This window comes from Centrocercus urophasianus, unplaced genomic scaffold (assembly GCF_019232065.1).
Source record: "Centrocercus urophasianus isolate 14NV4802_14NV808 unplaced genomic scaffold, USGS_Curo_1.0 seq_16, whole genome shotgun sequence".
Lineage (NCBI taxonomy): Eukaryota > Metazoa > Chordata > Aves > Galliformes > Phasianidae > Centrocercus > Centrocercus urophasianus.
Genome location: NW_024884711.1, coordinates 28,457,698 through 28,473,431, shown reverse-complemented (window position 1 = coordinate 28,473,431; position 15,734 = coordinate 28,457,698). Strand labels below are relative to the sequence as shown.

General features: G+C 40.1%; 1 protein-coding gene across 1 annotated transcript in view; it reads left to right on the top strand.

The window, feature by feature from the left end:
• ST8SIA6 (ST8 alpha-N-acetyl-neuraminide alpha-2,8-sialyltransferase 6) overlaps nt 1-13,838 on the top strand; it is a 35,156-nt gene extending 21,318 nt beyond the window's left edge. Inside the window, exons 6-8 of the mRNA XM_042817321.1 lie at nt 1,109-1,581; nt 6,028-6,901; nt 13,073-13,838. Coding sequence (XP_042673255.1) covers nt 1,109-1,577 — 469 coding nt within the window. The 3' untranslated portion in view covers nt 1,578-1,581; nt 6,028-6,901; nt 13,073-13,838. The remainder of the gene's footprint in view (nt 1-1,108; nt 1,582-6,027; nt 6,902-13,072) is intronic.
• Nucleotides 13,839-15,734: the final 1,896 nt, after the last annotated feature.

Below are 15,734 nucleotides of genomic sequence, written 5' to 3'. Positions count from 1 at the left end.
ACTGTAAGTTTAAATCCCTTCAGACTGAGACTGGTTGTCTCTCTCTTTGCATAAGTTCAATTGTGCAAGAGGAATTGTTAACTACAGTGAGAGTTTTGATTGGAAATAGCAGTAGCTGCTGTCCTCTGTGTTGAAGTTCTGCATGAGAAGACAGTTTGAAAGTGTTCAAGTTGCAAAGAGAAATGAAAATACTTTTTCCATTTTGTGGAAATAGAGCCATTTGTGAACAGTGGTCTCTGGTAGGCAATAAGAGGTTAAAGTGCACTGCTCACATGTGTAGCTGGCAAAAAAAGAGGACTTGGTGTTTTGAAACCCAAAGGAATTGGAAGTGCCATATGTTCGGATGATTCAGACAACTAAGACCTATGAAGTAAATTAATTGAGAGGCACCCTTGTGTCTTGTATCACTCTGTAACATTCAGTATATGGGAGCACTGCATTATTTGATGATGAGAAAAATGTCTCTTTGCTGACTGTTAGGGAACCAAATCAACTGAGTATAAATCTTCTTCACCTGTGAAATTAGCACCATTGTTCCCTTTGTTGTTAAAGGAGATAAATAGACATGCCTGTATTTCAGCTGTTTTAAAAGCATGTCAAAAGCAGCTAAAACCCTGCTCATGTGCATAATGGTATTTCCACACAAGGCAGACACCCAGGGTTTGAAGAGGACTTAGTATGACATGTTGATGGAAGAAATACTTTTCACAGATACATGCAGTACATGCCATTAGGGAAGTATTCTTAAGCAGAGCATGATTCATTTTTGTTTTTTGAATTCTCCTTCAAAATTTTTTGAATCAGCCACTTCTGTAAATGGGTCCTCAATTCCTTAGCTGTGAATTTTTCTTCTTCAGTAACTCCTGTGTTGCCAAATCAATCATATATAATGTGTTCTTATTATACAAAAGAGCCAGATTTTTCCTCAGAGCACATGTGACAAGATGTAACAGATCAGTATAAATTCACAATGTAGACAGGCTGAACTGGTACAGAAGGGTTTATTACAAATCGTATATGCAAGTGCAGTTATGCAGTTTTGGTCTGTAATATATTTACTTCAAAGTATATTCCATTCACTCTTTTCCTAAAATATTGTGCTTGGCAGATACAACAAACTAAATGAAAAGAAGACAGAATTTGTGGAGAATGTTGCAGTCTATGGAGATGCTTTCCTTTTATTGCCAGCATTTTCCTTCAGAAGCAACACAGCTACTTCTTTTAAAGTCTATCATACTCTGCAAGAGTTCAAAGCAACCCAAAGGGCAATATTTTTTCACCCCACCTATCTGAAAAGTCTTGCCCAGTTCTGGAGAACTAAGGGTGTGAAAGCCTACCGGTTGTCATCTGGTTTTATGATCACTAGTGCTGCTGTTGAGCTGTGTGAGAATGTGAAGCTTTACGGCTTCTGGCCTTTCTCAAAATCCACAGAGAAGATGCCAATCAGCCACCACTATTACGACAACCAGCTGCCCAAACCAGGTTTCCATGCAATGCCCAAAGAATACAACCAGATCCTTCAGCTTCATGGTAAAGGCATTTTGAAGCTGCAGTTCGGTAAATGTGAATCAGACTAAAAAGGTAGGTCACATTCCTATGACATAAGATGTCTTTATTGAAGTCATGTGTCAAAGCAAAACTGGTTTTGCAAGCAGTTTTGTACTCTTCCTTAAGGAGACATTTCTACGTTGCAATCAATAAATGTTGTGTTCATAAACGAGATAAATATTGGATAATATACATAATGTACTGCGGAGCTGAGAAATGCTTTCTACGTGTGAACTTAAGATGGGAAGATAGCTAAACACGCATTATCACTGCAATTTGCAGTCAGTCAGTAGTGTCTTCTAATCTCAGGTAAACATTTTCACCAGCCTCTGTTTGGTTTGAACCAACCTCCTTTGTGAATCACTTTATTTAAGGCAGTCATGCACTGTAATCTACAAGAGATGACAGCTAATCCTGACATAGTATTTCCAGGTGTATACAGAGGCTAAAGTAAGGATTAAGTTGACCCCGTGTAGGACTAGCATGTGTGTACTCTTATTCTCTCTCACTAGGGAAAAGTATGTTTAGAACAGTATGCTGTCTCAGCCCTGGGCTGGAGAGCAGCTTGTGGACAGCAGTGAAGAAGCTGCCATACACTACAGCAGATCTTGCTGAGCATTTACCTTGAGGCAGCCCAGAATCTGGAAGTTACAAATACAGGATGAAGTGTCATACCCAGTCTGTTCTTTCAAACTGTTCCATCCCCCTTGGTCCTCTGCCTGCTGTGCACTGCCTTAAAGAAATGCAGCAAACAGTCTGGCCCCTGACCTTGAACCATTTTACCACATACAGACTACAGATGACTTTAAAAATACTTGTCTGCATGTTTTCAATCTTGATTTTCCCTATTTGTATAGATACTTAGAACAAAACCATAAAATGGCTCAAGGGAAGAGACCCACAGGGATCACTGAATCCAATTCCTGGCTCCACACAGGACTACCTAAAATGCAAACCCAATGAGCATTGTCCAAAAGCTTCTTGAACTCAGCAGGCCTGGGGCCATGACCACTGCCCTGGGTAGCTTGTTTCTGTACAAGCTGTGCCTGTACTTCCTCATTTTCTAAGCTAATTCAGAAATTCCCCAGCTCAAAATATGTCATCAGATTTGCCTTTCAACTCTGTTTTCCCAGAGGGTTCAAGTTAATATAATAGTAAGTGAACTGTAAAGTAGAATCACCACATGCAGTGGACTTTAATTGGACTGATGTAATCTTACGACTGTATTTTTATTTAAATAAGTTAAAATAACATCAGCTTGCTCAAGCCAGAAAGTTTGAAAGCTAGAGGCTTTTTTTTATGGCTCAGTTATGAAATATATTTGAAAGTACCTTTTGATGCTATTTAGAAGACACGCTGTCAAAGATACATTCGCAGTTGGTTTGTGGGCAGGGACTGTTAAGTTTTAAACTCGCTGATTGCTAAAACCAGAAAGGCAAAACCTTTTATGGTATAAGTTTCTTTGAAGAAATAGAAAAATAAACTGCTTTCATGTATTGTTAGCATAAAATAAAATAGTTTCTAAGTCCCTTCTAGCCTATCTGGTGATTCCGTTCCTGTCTGTAGTCCGTGGTAGGAGATTATTTAAAAGGAGGTGTGTGTGTATGGGATTTCATGTGGCTAAGGTGAGCTTTTTTGCTTGTAAAAGGTTGCAACATATTGGAAAGGTTAAGAAATACATAATGTATTTTGCTTAGTGGCCAGGCTGTTTATATCCTGCAGTTTCCATTGTATCTATTCTTTCTGCAATATAAATCACCGAAGACATTCCATGTAATTTTAATTGTAGTAACTACACTAAACAGGAAAATGAAAGGCAGCTCCTTATGAATTTTTCATCCAGAGAAGCAGAAAGAAGCCACAAAAATGTTTAAGCATCTGTATGTGTTAATTAAATGCTGTCCATGCTATGCAGACTGAGAATGACTTTTGTGGTCAAATTTACGAAATGAGCTGTAAAGGAAAAAGCAACCAGAAGGATAAGTTGTGCTGCCTCAAGATTTTTGTCTACTGTTAATCACTTCTATTTACAGAGAGAAAAGTTAGTCCTTTAATAAAAAGAAATTAAATGTGTTCAGTGTGAGCTATCGTTCTGCTGCTATTATCAAATATAAGAGATAATTGAAATCCTATAATGAGTATATTTTGCAGAAGATGATTTTTTCAAAAAATTGAACAATCTCATTTCTCTTTTCAATTTCTCTTTAATGTTATTCTTGTTCCCACTCTTCCCCGTTAGCGGGATAGCTGAAGCTTCTTTATATCACTGGGCATCCACAAAAGTCTCAGGCTGAATTTCCCTCACAGGTTACTGTAACACAAGTCTGCTGCTATAAATAAGAAGTGAATGAATAAGAAGTGCTGTGCTGGAAGCACCTGTGTTGCAAGCAGGTAGCAGAGGCTGGAACACCACAGGGACACCACATACCTGCATTTCAATGAATATTTTCTGCAGTATTGTTTGCCATTCTTGCCATTGCAGAGGTGTACTTTGCTTGTTGGATAGAAGGGACTGTCAGGTGTGAGAGTCCTTTAGAACTGGTTTGGAACAATGTGGGTAACTCCATCAACCTTGATATCCACTCCTGCACTGTTAAGATTGTGCTCAGCAGAAATGTGTCTTTGCTAAAGTAGATGCATACCTATCACAGATTGTAAGATGGGAAATGGGACATTAGCAAAATCTCAAAATGTAATTAAAATAATGATCTTTATTATTTTGTATTAAATTACAGAATCATTTTGCTATGGCCCTGCAGCTGAAGGAAGAAGTCTTGTTTGTTCATTGCTTTAACCTGATAAGGCTGAAAGGCATGTCATTAGCTTCAAGTAAACATGGGCTCAGGGAGGGGAAATGGCCTGAATCCTGTTTAAAAATAGAGAGAAAAATCTGATTAGAAAAAATGTCAGACGATAAATTAATCAGACTGGCAAAAATGTGATGGCTCAGAAGCTGGTTAAAATGCAAACGATATCTGACCGAGAAACCATCGGGTTTTCTGCTTGCTGGAAAGAGACAGCGGGGAAGATGAGTATGTGTTGCTTTGACATACAGCACAGCAGCGTTAAGCAGCTGCTAAGAGAAGTCAGTCAACAGAAAAAAAAAAAACAAAACATGGTGAATAAGAATGGAACTGAGACTCCCCGAGCCCGGGGCAGGGAATAGTGCTCAATCGTCTGAGCAGAAAGTGCTATAGGAGGAGAGGCTGAGCAGGGAAATGCTGGTGGCTGGAGAGTAAGGGTTGCTGAACCTTCAACTGAGTGCGAGTGTGTGTTACCTGGAAAGTAACAACTGGGTCTGGGCTTTTGATTGCAAGCAGATGAAGAAAAGCCATCTATTTGTGACAGAGAGGGAAGCCACGCAGACTTCCAGTGGGGGTGGAGCTAGCTGGGTAATATCATGCAAAGCAGGTGACTGCCTGCCTCCTTGCTCATGATCCTCATCTCATCAAAGTTAACTGGGCTGTGCCACCCTGCCAGCATATAGTATTTTCTTAATATTAAAAGTTCCTGGAAATGCAATCAGTTATAAATACCGTTATAAAGAATCTATTTATAATTGTTATAAAGAGCCTATTTATAACTGTAGGATACCAATATGAGGTTAAATTCTATTGGAATTCTTTCATCCTTGCGGTGTCGCAGTGGGAGACATATGAGCTACATCGCAATTTACTTTTAATGAGAAAAATATCACATTTTGAAAATAAAGACACCTCTAGATCCCTGCCGGGCAGCTAAATTTCAGCCTCCCTAAATATTATCCAGCATCAAACTATCAGATGTGTGCAGCATTAGAAGAAAGGTCTTCTGCATTAGTACCTGTGCCACATCGCTTTAAAGCACGCACTTTGCTTCTGTGTTCAGCCACTGAGCTAAGTGCATTAAGAGTAACGTCAGTAACGAAACAAGTGGGGATAAGTTGCTTCTGTTTATTTAAATCCCACCAGATTAGAAGAAAAAAATAGATTATATCAGATTAGAATTTGCATTAGATGTTAAATCAAATGGAAAAAAAAATCTGTACAGATTTAGGAGGGCTTTATTTTGTTTTACAGAAGCAGAACTAGGCTGTTGAACAAAAAAAAAAAAAATTCATTCTCTAGCTGTTTCAAAATATGATTAAGATAATATAATTTAAAAGTTACCCATGTTCAGATGAGGAGTGGATGTGGTTGCGCCCAGCCCTGCTCAGTTTAGAAGGCTGCAGAGGGTGGTGCAGGTGGGGTGCTGAAAAGAAGCACTCCTCCTTTAGGAAAAGCAGATGTTTGAGCTAGATTGGGCACTGGCAGCCCAGCATAGCCAGGAGACTTTTGTGAGCCCGTGTAATAAATATCAGCAACCTCCAGTTTGTAATAAAGCTGAAAAGCACATGCAGAAGGTGAAATACATGTAAGCTATTGGCTGGTTTGAATATCAAAGGCGGTTTTCCTACTGTACTAATAATATCAGTAACATGTTTTATTGTTTTAATTCCAGGGTGATCATCCAAAGGAGACAATTTGTGTATATCTTAGCACCTCGATGTTGGATTTGATCTGATGTGATTTTGTGAGCATTAAACTGCATTATTACAATAGATAAATATTTGACATCTGGGGGGAAAAGGAAGGGATTTTTCACACATTGACTGCTACATTTCCAATTCTTAAGTATTCATTTTTTTTAATACAAAATAACATTTATGTGTAAATTCTGAAAATTCTGACTGTGGTTTTAATTGTAGCAAAGCACAATCTCAGAATGGTGGCAATATATAACATTCATAATGTTTTTCTTCTTAAAGTATCATTAAATTATTTTGATGTAAGGTCTCTGGTTTAATCAATATCATGGAACACGGGCAATAGTCACTGTATGGTAGCTGCCCAAGTTGGTAGTGAATGCTTTGAATTAAGAACTCAGTCACACATATAGTGTTTTTCTGTCTGAGAAAGGCGATGAGAAGATCTACAGTGGAGTTGTTAATTCAGAACTAAGTCATTCTGAGTTTGTCCCAGGGTGCACAAATGAAAAAAAAATCCCTCAGGTTAGAGATAGTCAAGTAGTTCATGTGCTTTAATTTTGTGGCCAGTGAGTAATGCTGAAATGGATGTAATGGGATCCGTCCTGTGAATTATGTTAGTTTTGTGAAGAAGTGTTTGACAAACCAGAGCTGTAATTACCAGAGTTATAAAACCAGAGTATAATTATTTTTAAAACCCTCTTCTTGCTTGTATTCCTGTCTAAGGTCCACAGTTCAGCTCCAAGTGAGGACAATCAACTAGCTTTCATCCTGCACTCCCTGGAGTCCTGGTAGGGCATGACTTTGCACACATTCCTGCAATCCCAGATCCATATCTGTGCTGAATACGTGAGTGTCTATTCACTAGAAAAAATAATCTATACCATCCCTAGCATTTTTTCTGTTTCATTTTCACCTAGCATAACACCTTTCCCTATGTGACGACTGATAAAGAAACTGCATTGAGCATTGTTAGAAGAATGTTTCTTTTAGAGCCAACCCCAAACTTTTCTCCTTTACTGGGGCATGTGAGAAAAGACTACAGTCACTTAATTAAAACCCCGTGCAGTTCTTGTGCTTAAAGTTTCCATATGGTCTATTGGAGCACAAGTGAAATAAAGATTCACATTAACGTTAATGGGAGCTATAGGCACTTGTTCCTCTAGCTGTGGCTGCTAGTATATGACTGCTTATACTTTTTTACTGCAGAAAAAAGAATTGCAGTAACCAATTTCTCTTGCAGGAGGCTTTTTTTGAGTCTACTGAATGATCAATTCAATGATAGAATGTCCTTGCTGTACTTTTAGTCAGATACTATCAGGTTTTTCCGTACTAAAACCCATCTTAGTACAGTAGCACTAAATCCCCAATCAACTGATAGTTTAAAGAGCATTCAGTATTCCACTCATTGAGGATTATTTGTGCAAAAATAAAAAACACCCAAAAAACCTACTATAAATGTATCGAACCTTATAAAGTATACTTTTAGACTGATATCTTATAAGAGCATTTCTATATTGCTGTAATATTTGAAAGCTTAACTTGCAACAGTTTTATAACCACATAAATAATCCTAGAAATATTTGAATCAGTCATTATCATTGCAGGTCTGTGTTCAGCATTTTGATCCATTTCTAAGATGATATCAGAATCTCACTACTCCTACCCCAGAGTGGCCCTAAACTCAGCTACATACATCAGCACCAAGTTCTTTTTTTTTTGGCAAAATAAGGTTTTAAAAAAATAGATAGTGCTTTGGGGTATTGGATGACACCACCAATACACAAGTATAGGATTGAATATCAGTAGGGCTTTCATGAGAAGCAAAAATGTCATAATTGAGCTGATGGGCACAGCTGACTTACCAGCTGGTGGCTGAAAGAGGCAAGCACAAGGGCTTTATTCACTGAGACTGTTCTGGTTCCAGCACCACGCATCCATGTTTTGTACTCACTAGCAGTGGAATTTGTGCCAGTTTCTGACCACAGACATCTGCCACACATACAGAACTAGCTACTTGCATCCACATTACAAGTGTGGTAGATGATTGCCTGCTGCAAGACCCTAATTACAAATAGAAGACAAATTTACTGCAAGAAGAGCTCTTCTATGCCATAAATCACTCATGTAGACTGTACCTGGGTGTAACGAAGCTGTGAAAAGTGGTGTACTCATACTTTGTGATAAGAACAACTGATTGGGAACCACCTCATATTTCATCCAGGACACAAAATACCTGTACTCAAGCAGACTTATTCCTGCCTAGTGTCGTGCAATGGGGTGATCTCAGCTACGTAGCAATTCCTCCTCCTTCTTGTGTGGTGGTCTGTATAGCCTATGGATCATTATTTCAGAGGACTCCACAGATTTTTTTCTTTCCTTCCCAAAACTGTTTCTTTTCTTCTGTCCTGGCTGGCTCCATCATCTTGAGTTCAGCCAAGGGAGATATCAGTGCCACATGTGCAGTAGAGCATTAAAGAGTTTCAGAGTCAGAACTACTGTTCTGTTTGGAGACAAGCAGTGTTTGCTAATGCAGCCATACAGCTGTCCTCTGTGCTTCAGAATATTTCTTGCCACGTAAATCAGAGCAGACTTTATGTCCAGGCAAGAGCTACATTTTCTGAAATGCTGTAATTTTCAAGCTGTAATAAGCACCTGCTGGAGCTTTAGTTTAGTTTAGTAATGTGGACGTTGTGGTTGCAATTAGGCAGCTGCAGTAGATCCCTGACCAATCTTTATAGCCCTAGCTTTAGTGGATTGGTCACAAATGAGAGCAAACAAAGTTCTGTTAGATGGACAGACACCTTGACTTTTTCGTGCTTTCAACAAAGTTGAAACTTGCCAGTGACCTGAAGGCGTGTTCCTTTATGCTCTATGAGCTGCCAGTGATTTATGTGGAGTGCAGAATGTGTTTTTAATATAGCTTTCTCAGGCCTTGCTCCAGACACGAAGCTATTATGTGATGTTCATCTCATCCACTTCCCATCAGAGGAGTGCAGATCTTGCACTCGGTTTTATTACAGACCTTGCTGCTGTGTGCTTGATGGCTACTTCTTGTTAATTTGCGCACAGGCCAGGCAAGCCAACAGCAGCGTCTCTGTGTGACAGGGTCCAGTCAGATTAATGAAGACTTGCTGAATCCCAGGCACTGCGGTAAAAGATGTTTTCTCTGACAGCTGAACAAATTATTTCTCATTTATTTTACATCTGTGCCAGGTTAATGATGAATAAATAGGGTTTGTACCTGGCTGGGAGTGTTTATGACATTTTTGCAAGAATGAGCCAAGAGCAGTTTTGATTAAGGATTCTTGACCAAAGGTTAGGAAGGGCTTTTCAGCTTCTCTCCTCCATTTGAGGAATAATAATTTCTCAGGTCTGTGGGCCTCCAGTGCTGTCACACGCTGCGGAGTGAATGCAGAGATTAACTAGTCTTCTAAAGATAGAAGCACAGACAATGTGCTCATATTTCCACTGCACCTTCGCTGAGGTACAGAGGCTGACAGTGTCCTTGCATATGACCAGTTCACAGCATCCTTAGATTACAGCCTGCTTGTCTGCTTTTACTCCTTTTTCTCCTTCAAATCAGTATTGTTGTGTTTTCCTCTATGATCCTATGCTGCTAGGAGCTGGTTACTTCGTCTCCCTCAGGGGAACATTATGTAGTTCTGTGTGGTGTTTGCAGTGAGTGTATGGCCAAGAATCAAAAGCTACTATGCACACAGCATAGCGAAATGCACTTAAGATTGCTTTTGCTTGGCTTTCAGTCTCTGAGAAGGCAGCGTGGTGGGACATTCACCTTGCCTGACCTGAGCTGCTAAAATCTGGGCTGTAGCTCCATGGCGACTCAAGCAGTGATGGCTGGCTGTGCGGCCCAGTCCCCTTCTTGCGCTTCATCCCTTCCTCCATGTGATCTCTGGCACTGTGCCGTTTTGGCACTTCAAGCTGGCAAAACCTAACCTGGCAACAAAGATAACTGGCTCGTGCCAACAGAGCCATGGGAATCTCAGAGTCAAAGCAAAGGAGTGGAACACAGCAGGGCCCTTTTGGTGCCAGACGGCTCTTGAGTAAGCTCAGCAGTCCCTAAGCTGGGAGCTGGCATTGCTGGGGATGTGACGGGCTCCTGGGGGGCAAGTCGGCAGTGCACAGTGGTCACCCACCGTTAGTCTGTTCAGTAACGAAGAACTTTGGCTGGAAATACTGTTTCTCAGTTTGTGAGCTGTAAGATTGTACAATCTTGCATGCAATTTAGCACACCTGTCTTTGCTCATCTCAAACAACATCTGCAGAGATCAGGGCTGAGCAGGTCTGGCAGTTTTGAGAACAGTTAATCTCACCCCATCCCTTGGATGATAGTGAAACATCTGGCAGCTTGTCTGTCTTGACAAAGGTCTCTATCCTGTGTGATACAGGAAGAGAAGCTTAGTGATCCAGGTGGCCCAGCATCTTCTGTGGCCTCCCCAAACTACCAGATTAAAAAAAAAAAAAATCCTGTTGCTATGTAGTATTTGATTTTATACAGTGCAAATGTTTGGATCTGTTTATTTGTCTTAGTTGATTAATCACATAGAACTTGATGCATCGTGGACTCAGTAGCGGAACAGCAGCCAGAAATGGCCATGTTCTTAGAATGTTTAATTTGGAGATCTTTCTCTGTTATGTGCCAAATCTGTGGAGCAAGACCCTGAAGATGCACACAGCTGTGTCTCCAGGGCTCTCAGGTCTGGAAAGCGCATGTCCACTTGTGTACACAGATGTGTGCAATATCAAGCCCAAGGACTATCCTGTTAAGTGCTTTATTCTGAAACAGCTTTATTTGAAACAGATGATTAGTCACTTGTGTGCTGTAATCCGTGGAGGCAGTAAACTTCTTACACATGTACTTGCTGCTTAAATGTGTCCTAGCTGCAAATATTCGCAGCCAGGTAATCCTTTATCTCAGGATGCTTCAGCAGCTGGTCTTTCTCCTCTCCAAGAATAGCAACAAAGACTTGTTTTAATCCATACAGCTTGGCTCTCTTGATTTCGGATTGTATCATTTTAGGGAGGAAAGTCATTCGCTGAATTTCAAAGTTTCAAAGTTTTGAAGGCTGCTGATCTCTTGGGATACTCTGGAGAAATCATTTGAGGCTTTCAGCTGTAGGGCACAATGAGTGGGAAATTTATATTTATTAAGCTTTGTTCCAGATTTTCATCAGGCTCATATTAAGTGTTTCTTAATTAGCTCTAAATTATAATAATGGCCAAGCAGGGCATTGAAAGATCTGCAGCGTGCCACTAAACAAAGGCACTATTACTGTTATTTAGTAGTCTCTCTCATCAAGTCACATTGCAGAACACCTTCCTATTCTTGAGCCTTGGCTCACAAGGGAACTGCCCCTTGTCACTGGGTGGCCACGCACCAATCCAGCTGGGAAGTGGTCTCTGCACATTCTTCATGTCAAGCAAATGTAAGCAATATGACAAGTTAAACCATTAGGATTACATCAGTCTGAATTTCCTATAGACCAAGGACCCATGCATTAATTATACTTAATACTGTGATGTATGACAGTTTACTGAGCTAACATCCCTGTGTGTGAGTAGTAACTACCCTTCAGTGGCCAGTGTTGGCACATACTGATTTAAGGATGAAAACACTCTGACAGTGCTTCTCTATTGCATATACCAGAACTGCTAGAGCTTCTTTTATTCCTTGTTGAATACAGGAAGAAATGACATTTTTGCATTGCCATCAAATAATCAGTAATTTACCCTTTTGCTAAATTATGAGGTAGATTTAGCAGTATAACATGCCACGTAAGTTGCTGCACCTGATACGGCTTTGTCTTGTGGTTTCTTTTTCTTCCTGTGTTTTCTTGCTGCTTTCCACTGAGGGAGACAACTCAAAAAACTGAGTGATGGAAGTATTTTAATGATTGCACCATTAAATCATGGTACAGTGGCAAGAGGCCATCAGAATGAATAATGCTAATGGCTGGGACAGGATATTCTAGTCTAAGACAAGATTATGGATTTTAGTTCCTTCAGTGTTTAGTCCCTGACAAGGGAAGGTTCTGTCACAGCAAGTCAGCATCCTGCTAGGTTTTTCAGCTCTTGGCTCAGCTGTGAGCTGTTTCCCTAAGAAAACCTTTCTACTTCTTATTGTATTTTTTGGCAGTGTTTATGGTACAGAATCATTCCTAAAATCTTGTGAAATTGAAATGCAGTAGCTGAATTTTCTGTTGTTTTGTATGCAGATTTTATATAGTAGCTTCAGGTGTATTCTTTATGTTAATATTCTTAATGTTGTTTTCCTCAAGCATTAAATTAAATTTATTTTAAAATATTCACTGTATTTTATTCTATCAGAGTAAGCTGCAGGGAAAGTTATATAATCACACACACAGAGATACAGAATGGCTGAGGGTGGAAGGGACCTTGGATATCATCTGGTCCAAGCCCCCTTCTCAAGCAGGGATACCTAGAACACATTGCACGTGATCACATCCTGGTGGGTTTTGAATATCTCCAGAGAAGGAGACTGCTCAACCCCCCTGGCAGTGTTTTCCAGTGCTCTGTACCCTCACAGAACAGGATTTTTCCTCGTATTCATGTGGAAATTGCTGTATTTCAGTTTGTGCCTGTAGCCTCTTGCCCTGTCACTGGGCACCATTGAAGAGTCTGGTCCCATCCTCTTGACACCTTCCCTTAAGATATTTATAAGTTTAGATAAGGCCCAGCTCTCCCAGGTTTTCCTCCTGAGCGGTGCTCGTGTTCCCATCTCCTACTCATCCTTGTAGCTCTCTGCTGGACTCTCTCCAGTAGCTCCAGGTCTCTGTACTGGAGGCCCAGCACTGGACACAGCACTCCAGGTGTTCCTCCTCTGGGGCTGAGTAGAGAGGGAAGATCACCTCTCTCAAGTTCTTGGCAGTGCTTTTCCTAATGCACCTGTAAAATAACAATAATGCAACTGAAATCATTTGTAAGGGTATCTGACTGATTTCTAGGAGGGTATTTTCATTAGTCTTTTGTTTTCTACAGGTTTTTGTAGATTTACCTTTCTAAAGAAGACTAACACACCACCTTTGTTGGTTTAGCTCAAGAAATACAAGCAAGGAGACTGGTAAATGGTGAGGTTTTTACATGGAACTACTGCTAAGGGATGCCAAGTGCATGTTTTCTTCTTTTTCAGAGGTGTGTCAAAATGTAATTTCCACAGTAGCTGCTTTTTCTTTTTTTGTTCTTTCCCAGAAGTTTCGTTGTCTGTCAGAGTTGCAGTGTTTGCGTTCATTTCTGTTCCGATCTCTTCAATGCCATTGTCCAAGCAGAGCTTACCCAGCTTGGAGCTGGTATCGTGTTCCTCAAGCACCAAACTGTGTGAAGCTGCTAGCAGAGGCTCTGCAGCTGCTGTTTCCAAAAAGCTGCTGTCTCTAAAATTCTCTCAGTGCTGAATTTATTAATGTTTTCAGATGTGAACTTGATATTGTCTGTTTGCACATGAGTAGTGTGCGTGCAGCCTAACATAGAAGTGTCTCTACGCAGGATTTAGGAGGAGGCATAGAAAGCCCCTCAAACGTGTGTGTGCTTTTATTACAGAAAACCAAGATAAAGTTGTATTGTTGAGACATCTGTTAGCTGGTTTATGTTATGCTTTGTTTTCATGTTTTAAGTGCCTAATGATTTTTTTTGTCAAGGAGGCAATGGTTTCACTGGTATAATGTGTACTTGGAATTCTGCACTTGTTACTTGCTCTGTAATAGAATATTTTTGCAGTTTCTGTTTGGGAATAAAGACTTATTAGGCATAATTGTGATTTTATTTTTCCTTTTTGAATTCCTGAGTCTTAATAACAACTTCAGTCTTTTCTGTTCCTGTATGGCAGTGCAATTAACCATTTGCTTTTGTTACTTCTAATGCCCGGATTTTTATTTTTTTTATTTTTAAAAATTTTTTTTAGCAAATGAATTGAAGAAAAATCAAACAAGAAAAAAAATCATTCTCTAAATTCAACTATCAGATTGGAACAATATCCCTAAAAGCAACTGAACACTTTGAAATGTGATTAACTGGAAATGTTAAAACCAGTCATGTAAAAGATTTTCATAGAAAGTACTGATCACAGATGCACACCTAGTAGACACGTATCTTGTAGGCCACAAGGTTTTGCTTATAGAGTACATACACAGAGATCTGTAGTGAGTGAATTTCGAATGCATGAATTTCAGAAGAAAGTCTTTTCCTTCACTGCAGTTATTTTCCCTTCAAGGCACAATAAGGCCATATAGCTTCTGTGCTACTTACTGTGACTTCTCCAAATAGAAGCTGACCGTCTCATCAACTCAAGGCAAATAGATACATACAGCTGTTTTGTGATGTGGACTATTATCCTTTAGGGCCCTCTATGGACTGAACTGTAATTGCTAAATTTTATTACAGCCAAAAGAGAGGGTTAGAACTGAAAGGTTTTATTTGACATCACAGACCACCAAGTGGCTTCTGCCCAAAGGTGAAAGTCTGGGTGGTTGTCACCCCTCTCCTTCCTGTAGTGTGTCAGTCTTCCATAGATCAAAAAAAAACAAAGAACTTTGCTGGAATTGCATGTATGAGTGATACAGATGCAAATATGTCCTCATAAACCAAAATATTTCTAAAGCAGAAGTGTAATTTCTGCGGTGTAAAGAAATAAAAAATTAAAATGATCTTAACTATCTCAAATATTTAGCTGATTGGCCATTATTTGCCAAAAGAGCAGCACTGGCTTGTGATGAGGGCTGCTTGGTCCAGGTGCAAAGTAAGTGAGCACTGCCCTAGACAAGCCATTGCATCTTCCTCATCCTCTGCTCAGATAGGGAGCAGTTGGCAAAAAGCTGACGAGCAAGAGGAGAGCAGGAAGTGTCTGTGCCCTGAACTCAGATGGCCAGATAGTTTGCTTCTAAATCACAGCGAGCAGAAACCATCCTCCTATGGAGAGAGCATATTGGATGATGATAGCGGCCCTGCTATGGGAAACACACGGTCGTTGGTGTTAAAAGGACTGAAGACATTTTCATAGAAAGCACTGATCACGAATACACACCTAGTAGACACATATCTTGTAGGCCACAAGGTTTTGCTTATAGAGTACATACACAAATATCTGTTTGTAATCTTTTGTAGCAAGATTGGCCAAAACCAGGCTAGGTTTTCCTCCACCCTCAAAATACTGTCAGGTAAAAAGCGTCACATGAAGATGTTGCAACGTAAAGATACTTACGTTCATTTGGTTAGTCCAGGAGAAGAGAAAGGCTAAACCCAGTCCACACAATGAAAGTCATGGCAGTGGGCTAGCATTCTTAGGGTCGTGACCATACCACAGCCCTCAGCTGCAAAAATACACATATGGGCTGAAGAAAACTATCAGCATTTTAAAAAGAGAGAAGGAGCTTCCTCCTGAGGGGCCCTTGATCTAGTGTCTGAATGTGCCTGGGATTTGAGATTCATATACAAGTTTTAGCTTGTATACTCTTATATACTGCATGATTCTGTGCCATCCTCACTCTGTGGCCAGAGCCAATTCATTGCAGCTGGGAGCGGTAGATTCTCACAGACTGTGGGGACTGATAGATGGAACCATCTGGTAAATGGAGATGCCCTAATGAAAGCCTTAGCTCTTAAGTATATAAATGCAGATGAAACTCTTTTATCATGTAAGTGAAGAAAGAGA